The following is a 9936-nucleotide window of genomic DNA, read 5'->3' on the forward strand; positions in this document are numbered from 1 at the left end:
TCATCATTACTGTCTGATTCCAATCAATGCAAGTCATCAGAATCAGGTAATACACCAACTTATATTCTTGTCTTTGTGAAAGAAAGACATTTATATGTGTTACACATGCTTGTATTATCATTAAACACATTTAACTTGTTTACAAAAATGTCTCTTTCATAAGTAAATAAATATAAATGATATATATAAATGAGGTAGATCCCTCGAGTTGGTCAATTGAAAAGTAGCTCGCCTGCAGAAAAAGTGTGGGCACCCCTGCATTAAAGCATAACAAAGCATGCATCACTATAGCTCTTGTCTCAAAGTAAGTGTCACATCACGTTGTGACGTAGTTTTTTGGTGTTTTCCTGTGTCTTGCGCTCCTATTTTGGTGTTTTTTCCTGTTTTGTTGTTGTTTTCCTGCAGCAGTTTCATGTCTTCCTTTGAGTGCTTTTAGTGGGAAACACTAAGCGTTAAAGGCCTACTGAAACCCACTACTACCGATCACGCAGTCTGATAGTTTATATATCAATGATGAAATATTAACATTGCAACACATGCCAATACGGCCGGTTTAGTTTACTAAATTGCTTTTTTAAATTTCCTGCGGAGTATCTTGTTGAAAACATCGCGGAATGATGACGCGTGCGCGTGACGTCACGGACTGTAGAGGACATATTAGGGCAGCACCATTTGCGGCTAAGAGTCGTCTCTTTTCATCGCGCAATTAAACAGTATTTTGGACATCTGTGTTGCTGAATCTTTTGCAATTTGTTCAATTGATAATGGAGAAGTCAAAGTAGAAAGACGGAGTTGGGAAGCTTTAGCCTTTTAGCCACACAAACGCATGGTGATTCCTTGTTTAAAATTCCCGGAGGTGAAACTTTACTATGGATCAGAGCGGTCAAGCGAACATGGTTCCCGACCACTAGTCAACCCGCAGGTTTAGGTGAGAAAATTGTGGTAAAAAGTCGCCTCTTACCCGAGATTGTTACCGTCCATGCAGCTGCCGTCGACTTCCCTCAGAGACTGGCGTCAACACACCCGTGGACACACCCCTCCGACTATCAGGTACTATCTAATCTCACTAAAACACTAGCAACACAATAGAAAGATAAGGGATTTCCCAGAATTGTCCTAGTAAATGTGTCTAAAAACATCTGAATCCGTTCTGATGCAATCGCCTTTTTTTTTTTTTTACTTTATTTTTATTTAATTTATTTTTTTTCTAGTCCTAGGCTATCAATATCATCATCCACAAATCTTTCATCCTCGCTCAAATTAAAAGGGGAAATTGTTGTTTTCTCGGTCCGAATAGCCCTTGCTGCTGGAGGCTCCCTTTATAAACAAACAATGTGAGGACTTCCGGTAAAGGCGAGACTTTTTTATTAGCGACCAAAAGTTGCGAACTTTATCGTCGATGTTCTCTACTAAATCCTTTCAGCAAAAATATGGCAATATCGCGAAATGATCAAGTATGACACCTAGAACGGACCTGCTATCCCCGTTTAAATAAGAAAATCTCATTTCAGTAGGCCTTTACCTTTAAAAGTATATAAAGCACATTTTTTAACAAAGTGATCATTGAAAACTTGTACGTTCTTTAACTTTTACTGACTTGGACTAAAAGGGTAAAAGTGAACATTTTTGGGTGTAATAATAGATGACAAAATGAACTGGAAACCTCGTGTAAAAAATATGCAAAACATAAAGTAACACATCAATAATGAATAAAGCAAAACATGTTCTGGACCAAAAGTTACTTCATATTCTCTACTGCTAAATACTGTTACCATATCTGAGTTATTGTGTAGAAATATGGGGAAACAACTACAAATGTGCGCTTCATTCACGAACGGTGTTACAAAAAAGATCAAATACAATAATACATAATGTTGGATATAGAGAACATACAAACCCTTTATTTATTGAGTCACAAATATTGAAATTCAACGATTTGGTGCATTTGCAAACAGATAAAAATATGCAGTGCAAACCGTAATCTGCTTCCCAAGAATGTACACAAATTCTTCTCAACAAAAGAGGAGGAATATAACCTTAGAGGAAAATCTAATTTAAAACATTCGTATGCTCGTACTACACTTAAAACTCTTAGCATATCAATATGTGTAATTAAATTATGGAATGGATTAATCAAACAAAGCACCAAAATGACCCAGTTTGAGACTGTTCAAACTACAAGTGTTTTTTTTGGATAAACAATATTTATGTATTTGAAATGTGTTTAAATTATATATTTATTCACTGTTGTCATGATCTGTGGTCTGGATCATGTTTTTTATTTTCAGTCTAAGATTCCTTCGGTTCTTGTTTTTGTACACCCTTGTTTGTTTTAGTTACCATGGTTACTTATTATTTCCACTTGCCTCTGATTAGTGTTCACCCGCTCACCTGCTGCCTGAGCACTAATCAGAGGCAATATTTAAACCTGCCTTGCCTTCCAGTGAGTGCTGGAGTATTGTTTGCTGTGGACTTCCTTTTTTTGGAAGATGAGAGCTATTCCCTGGATCCCGACTCATGTCCCTTTTTCCTGGTTTTCTGGTTTGTGTTTTCCTTGCCTTTTTATTTAACATTAAAACCATGTTTTCATTTTCCAAGGATGTCATCTCTGCATCTTGGGGTTCGTTACCACCACTCCGTGACAGTTCTGTTACAGAGGACAAGGAAATTGGATAAAATTGCTATGGTATGAAAAGAGGTAGGATTAAATACGATCGGCTTCTTCTTACTCCTTTTCGGACGTGCTGTAATCAAACAACTTGAAATACGTGTTGCATTACATTCTATCGTGTGCATGTTTGAAGTAAACTGAAACTGAACTGAACTGGAGCATGTGCTACTTTTCTCGTCGTCTTTCGTAAAATCTCGACATTTTTCGCGCTTCTTGATTACCTCTTGAGGACCTCAGGAGAAACTTGCATTCTTTTCTTGAGTTAAACGGTTCCAAAAGCCTAAAAGTGTGAAGTTTTCGTGGCATCGTGATGTAAATGGTGCTTCTTTCAAGATGCAGATCTTGGACACGGCGTACAGGTAAGTAATATCAATCAATCAATGTTTATTTATATAGCCCTAAATCACAAGTGTCTCAAAGGGCTGCACATGGACATATATGAGTTGGGAAATTGTGTTAGATGTAAATATAAACGGAATACAACGATCTGCAATTAATCTTCAACCCACATTCAGTTGAATATGCCACAAAGACAACATACCTGAGGCTCAAACTGATAAACATTCTTTCTTTTTTGCATATAGTCAGTAACTTTAGAATTTGATGCCAGCAACACCTGACAAAGAAGTTGGTAAAGGTGGCAATAAATACTGATAAAGTTGAGGAATGCTCATCAAACACTTATTTGGAACATCCCACAGGTGTGCAGGCTAATTGGGAACAGGTGGGTGCCATGATTGGGTACAAAAACAGCTTCGCAAAAAATGCTAAGTCTTTCACAAGAAAGGATGGGGCGAGGTACACCCCTTTGTCCACAACTGCATGAGCAAATAGTCAAACAGTACAAGAACAACGTTTCTCAAAGTGTTTTTGCAAGAAATTTAGGGATTTCAACATCTACGGTCCATAATATCATCAAAAGGTACAGAGAATCTGGAGAAATCACTCCACTTAAGCGGCTTTGCCGGAAACCAACATTGAATGACCGTGACCTTTGATCCCTCAGACGGCATTGTATCAAAAACCGACATCAATCTCTAAAGGATATCACCACATGGGCTCAGGAACACTTCAGCAAACCACTGTCACGAGATGCAGTCGTCGCTACATCTGTAATAATGATTTATTAAAACTCAAAACAGGCTCAGAACAAAAACACTGGTGCTAAAGCAAAAAGGCAAACAAAGAGATACTAGCGTGTGAGCTAGGGAAACAAAACAGAACACTTGCTCGAGGCACTAACTGGCAAAACAAGGAGCTAGCATGTGAGCTAGGAAAAACAGCGAACTAAACGAGAAAACTGGCAAGTCAGTTAGGTTACCGTAGATGGGAGTCCACGAAGTCATCGATAGCGTGTAGTAAAACTTGACGAGACCAGGACGTTTAAATGAAACAGGCCGGTTAGAGTCTCTAATGAAAAGCAGGTGTGCTAACCAAGGCAGGTGGGACAAATCATGGTAACAACAACAAACAAGGAAGTGCACAAACTAAGAATCGGAAGAGTCAAACAATAAACAAGAAACACAAAAGACTCAAAACCCAAAACCATATATGATCCGGGAGGCGGATCATAACAAAAAGAATGCAAACAGTGGGCATTTTTCCACCAGAAAGGCCAAAATTTGGCCCAGAACACTTTGACAATGGTCGCTGGCTGGCCCATCACTTCGAGTCTCACATAGCTAATGAGCCAGACGTGAAGGTAAATACAACCTATAAATTATATAGTCTTATTTTTTGAAAGTATAGATTACACAGACCCAATATTTTGGTTATCTACTTTTTGTTATTATTGTTAGACACATGCTGAATAAGAAATGCTATATTCATTTATTTTTCCATATCCAACATATTGTGTTGAAGTTTGGGGAAATGTTAACAAAACAAACATAGACCCAATAATTAAACTTCAAAAAAGGGTAATTAGAATAATACACAAAGCGTGCTACTATGAACCATTACTCATAAGTTCTAATGTGTTAACATTTCAGATATTGTGTTTTTAAAAACAATGGGAATTATGTTTTGAGTAAACAACAGCCTTCCAGCTTGTATTCTTAGGTTATTTAAATTAAGAGGAGAAAAGTATAATTTACGGGGGATATTATTTTTTTAAATGTGTAAAGTATAAGAACGAATATAAAATACAAATGTATTTCGGTTTTAGGAGTTAAATGGTGGAACAGGCTCAGTGATGAGTTGAAGACGTGTAGTTCTTTGTCAAGGTTCAAAAAATCCTTGAAAGGTGAAATGAGGGAAAATTATAATATATAATACAATTATTTTCATCCCATTTATTTTTTGAATGTTGATGTTCCAGGCAATAACATGTTCAGTAAATGTATAGGATAGGCCTATATAAGCCTTGACTTCAGCATATTATTTTTTCGGTCAGTATTTTTCTTTTTGTGTATGTGTGTGATTGTTAATATGTATAGCCTGTGCTGTTAAATTGATCACACAAAATGGTTGATTATATGTTCGAAATAAACAAATTTTATTATCACAGGCCCCAGCACAGAATGAGTTCTGAACACACACACACACACACACACACACACACACACACACACACACACACGCACACACGCACACACACACACACACACACACACACACACACACACACACACACACACACGGATATTTGTTCCACTCATTTATTGAGGCCATGACATCAAGGTGGCCACTCAGCGAGAACGATCGCAAACCCACTTTTACTGATGGAAGCGGGCAAAGGTCAGAAGTCTGTTACGCAGGGGAAGGTCAGGAGCGATAGTGCAGGCTGAGGCACGGGAAGTGAGCAAAGGTCAGAAGTCAGTTACCAAGGGGAAGGTCAGGAGCGATAGTGCAGGCTGGGGCACGGGAAATGAGCATTGGTCAGAAGTCAGTTACGTAGGGGAAGGGCAGGAACGATAGTGCAGGCTGAGGCACTGGAAGTGAGCAAAGGTCAGAAGTCCGTTACGTAGGGGAAGGGCAGGTGTGATAGTGTAGGCTGGGGCACGGGAAGCAGGCAAAGGTCAGAAGTCAGTTACCAAAGGGAAGGGCAGGAGGGATAGTGCAGGCTGGGGCACTGGAAGTGAGCAAAGGTCAGAAGTCCGTTACGTAGGGGAAGGGCAGGTGTGATAGTGTAGGCTGAGGCATGGGAAGTGGGCAAAGGTCAAAAGTCAGTTACCAAGGGGAAGGGCAGGTGTGATAGTGCAGGCTGAGGCACGGGAAGTGGGCAAAGGTCAGAAGTCAGTTACCAAGGTGAAGGGCAGGAGCGATAGTGCAGGCTGAGGCACGGGAAGCAGGCAAAGGTCAGAAGTCAGTTACGTAGGGGAAGGGGAGGAGCGATAGTGCAGGCTGGGGCACGGGAAATGAGCATTGGTCAGAAGTCAGTTACGTAGGGGAAGGGCAGGTGTGATAGTGCAGGCTGGGGCACAGGTGGAGTGTAAGCACCATATGCAATATGAAAGCTGATCCATGTAGTATCAGGCCAACTCTTCATCGTCTTCCTCTTCGTCAAATTCCCCTTCCTCAATGGTGGCGTCCTGGTACTGCTGGTACTCCGACACCAAGTCGTTCATGTTGCTTTCTGCCTCAGTAAACTCCATCTCGTCCATCCCCTCGCCCGTGTACCAATGAAGGAAAGCCTTGCGTCGGAACATGGCGGTGAACTGCTCAGAGATGCGCTTGAACAGCTCCTGGATGGCCGTGCTGTTACCGATGAAGGTGGCGGACATCTTGAGGCCGCGGGGCGGGATGTCGCAAACGGCCGTTTTGACATTGTTGGGAATCCACTCCACGAAGTAGCTGCTGTTTTTGTTCTGCACGTTCAGCATCTGCTCGTCCACCTCCTTCATGGACATGCGGCCGCGGAAAATGGCCGCCACGGTCAGGTAGCGGCCGTGGCGGGGGTCGCAGGCGGCCATCATGTTTTTGGAGTCGAACATCTGTAGAGTGAGCTCGGGCACGGTCAGGGCTCGGTACTGCTGGCTCCCCCTGCTGGTGAGCGGGGCAAAGCCCGGGATGAAGAAGTGCAGTCGGGGGAAGGGCACCATGTTGACGGCCAGCTTGCGGAGGTCGGCGTTGAGCTGTCCCGGAAAACGCAAGCAGGTGGTGACGCCGCTCATGGTGGCAGAAACCAGGTGGTTGAGGTCTCCGTAGGTGGGTGTGGTTAGTTTAAGGGTTCGGAAGCAGATGTCGTACAAGGCTTCGTTATCGATGCAGTAGGTCTCGTCTGTGTTCTCGACAAGCTGGTGGACGGACAGGGTGGCGTTGTATGGCTCTACCACGGTGTCCGACACCTGCCAATCATTGAACAAATACCACATTACATTAACCACTGCCATGGCTCAACTGGAAACATACTAGCCTGTGAGTTCTTCTCAATTAAAAGTCTGTCCAAACGAGCTTAATTACTTCTTGTTCATAAAGAAATGATGCTCAGATTCAGATCCCAGATAAATGTGCATAATTAAGCATTTCTGGACCTCTTCTAAGATTCTTGAGCAGGTTTTGCATAATCCTTACAGCCATCAGAACAATCCCACTTGCTTTTTCCACATTTAGGGCTTTATCACCTAAAATAACATGTTAGTCTACCAAGACTGCTTGTGTAATTGATGACAAGTGCAAAAGTGGTGCAGACCGTCCTTTATACATGGGGATTGTGAATATAGCACACAGCTGTCACCATGGAGACACTCATTTCCCTCTATATTACCATCATCATGAATGTGTGGAATATGCAGCAGACAAATATAATACAAACAGCTTTTTCTGGCCAATATAGAAGTGCGACTTAGACAACCTATTTTGTAGCAATTTAAATGAACTTGATGATGCATATATATATGTATATATATATATATATGTATATATATATATATATATATATATATATATACATATAAAGCCACGAAAAAATACAGACACTTAAACAAACCTGTTAAATTTGTATTTTAAAATTATAAAATGATATTGCTGAATAGACAATTTGTCTAATGATTTTCACACACACACACGCACGCACACACACGCACACTCACGCACACTCACGCAGACACACGCACACGCACTTGTATTTGTTACCTTCTTGACACCTCCGAAAAATGCCTACCTCTTTAGGACCACCCTTTCTAGACATATACATTCGTATTTACAACATTAATGATGTACACTAATATAAAAAAAGCTTGTTGTGAAAAATGAGTAGGAATTTCACAAGGAAAAGGTCACAATATCACAAGAAAACTTTGAAATTTGGCAGAATTATAGTATAAGTCGTCATTTTACACAACGCAAGTGAAAATTTTAGAAGAAAAACTGAACATGTGTGCAATAACGTGTTAAAAGTTGGAATCGTACTCGACAAAAGTCAATTTTATAAGAAAACGTAAATATTGTGGCAATATCATAATAATAATCGGAATTTTACTTGGCAAAATTATGACAAAGGTCGTAATTTTACATAAAAAATGTCATTATTTTGCAAGAACAACAAAAAATTAGTGATTACATTTTATTCAAATTTTATATAACAAATGTCACAATTTTTCATCAAAAAGTCATACTTTTACATTAAAATTTAATAATTTTACGAGAAAATATTGCAATTGTAATCCACAGGAAGATTTGGTCTTGACCCGAGACCTACAAAGCAGAGAGGAAGCAAGGCCTGACCACCCTCCAGGCCCCTTTTCTTTACACTGTTTTGTGACCAAAGGCAGCGGATGTTTACGACCCCCTTCCTTTAGAAACCGCTGTTGCCATGTAATCAAGGAAAGTCCAAAGTCCAAATACGCGTTTCTCCTCTATTGCGCTAAATTGAATTCTGTCTCTGTTTGATTCCTTTCTTCTTTGCCTGTTTAATAGATGACATCAGTGTTTGAACCTGACACATACGTTCTGCATATTTCTGCATATTCATGAAAACAGACTGTGCTCTCTAGTTTAGTTATCTCAAAGACGCAAGCCTTAGTAGAGCAGCTTTGCATGCGTTGTGAAGTTTGCCTGTGTTTTGATATACGCAAACCTTTAGTAGATCAGGCCCATAATGAAGTTAATTATATCCAAAGAAACAGGACATGACAAAAAATAATTTTCACAATTAGGAATAAGAGAAGAGTTGTACCTTGGGTGAAGGCACCACACTAAAGGTGTTCATGATGCGGTCCGGGTATTCCTCACGGATCTTGCTGATGAGCAGTGTTCCCAATCCAGAGCCGGTGCCGCCGCCCAAAGAGTGTGTAAGCTGGAACCCTTGCAGGCAGTCACAGCCCTCCGACTCCTTCCTAACCACGTCCATGACGGATTCCACTAGCTCAGCTCCCTCTGTGTAATGGCCCTTGGCCCAGTTGTTGCCTGCCCCGCTCTGACCTGGAATTAAAGGTTTTATTGTGTTGTAAAAAAATAAAAAAATAAAAAATCATATTGTTTGTAATGATCACGAACAAACTTAAATGTGTGATATCTACCAAAGATAAAGTTGTCAGGTCTAAAGATCTGACCAAAGGGGCCGGATCGGACAGAATCCATGGTGCCTGGCTCCAAATCCACCAAGATGGCCCTTGGGACATATTTTCCTCCTAGAAACATACGATACTTCAATAATCGAACTTGGTGAGTAAAGGGGCTGTTTGCAACCTTTAGAGCAGGGGTCACCAACCTTTTTGAAACCAAGAGCTACTTCTTGGGTACTGATTAATGCGAAGGGCTACCAGTTTGATACACACTTAAATAAATTGCCAGAAATAGCCAATTTGCTCAATTTACCTTTAATAAATAAATCTATATGTATAAAAAAAAATGGGTATTTCTGTCTATCATTCCGTCGTATATATTTTTTCCTTTTACAGAAGGTTTTTTGTAGAAAATAAATGATGAAAAAACACTTAATTGAACGGTTTAAAAGAGGAGAAACATAGTTTATCTTCAATTTCGACTCTTTAAAATTCAAAATTCAACCGAAAAAAAATTGAGAAAAACTAGCTAATTTGAATCTTTTTGAAAAAATAAACAATGGAAGATCATTAGTAATTTTTCCTGATTAATATTAATTTTAGAGTTTTGATTACATGTTTTATAGGTTAAAATCCAATCTGCACTTTGTTAGAATATACAACAAATTGGACCAAGCTATATTTCAAACAAACACAAATCATTATTTCTTCTAGATTTTCCAGAACAACATTTTTTAAAAGAAATTCAAAAGACTTTGAAATAAGATTTAAATTTGATTCTACAGGTTTTTTAGATTTTCCAGAATAATTGTTTTGAAT

At 39.8% G+C, this 9936-nt stretch overlaps 1 protein-coding gene across 1 annotated transcript in view; it reads right to left on the reverse strand.

Annotated features, from left to right (window-relative positions):
• Positions 1 to 5144: 5144 nt before the first annotated feature.
• The window catches only part of LOC133538787 (tubulin beta chain-like), a 13309-nt gene continuing 8517 nt past the window's right edge, over positions 5145 to 9936 (reverse strand). The window contains exons 3-5 of the mRNA XM_061880572.1: positions 9133 to 9243; positions 8790 to 9034; positions 5145 to 6960 (exon numbers count right to left, since the gene is read on the reverse strand). Coding sequence (XP_061736556.1) covers positions 6145 to 6960; positions 8790 to 9034; positions 9133 to 9243 — 1172 coding nt within the window. The 3' untranslated portion in view covers positions 5145 to 6144. The remainder of the gene's footprint in view (positions 6961 to 8789; positions 9035 to 9132; positions 9244 to 9936) is intronic.

This window comes from Nerophis ophidion, linkage group LG20, assembly GCF_033978795.1.
Source record: "Nerophis ophidion isolate RoL-2023_Sa linkage group LG20, RoL_Noph_v1.0, whole genome shotgun sequence".
In the NCBI taxonomy this organism is placed as follows: Eukaryota; Metazoa; Chordata; class Actinopteri; order Syngnathiformes; family Syngnathidae; genus Nerophis; species Nerophis ophidion.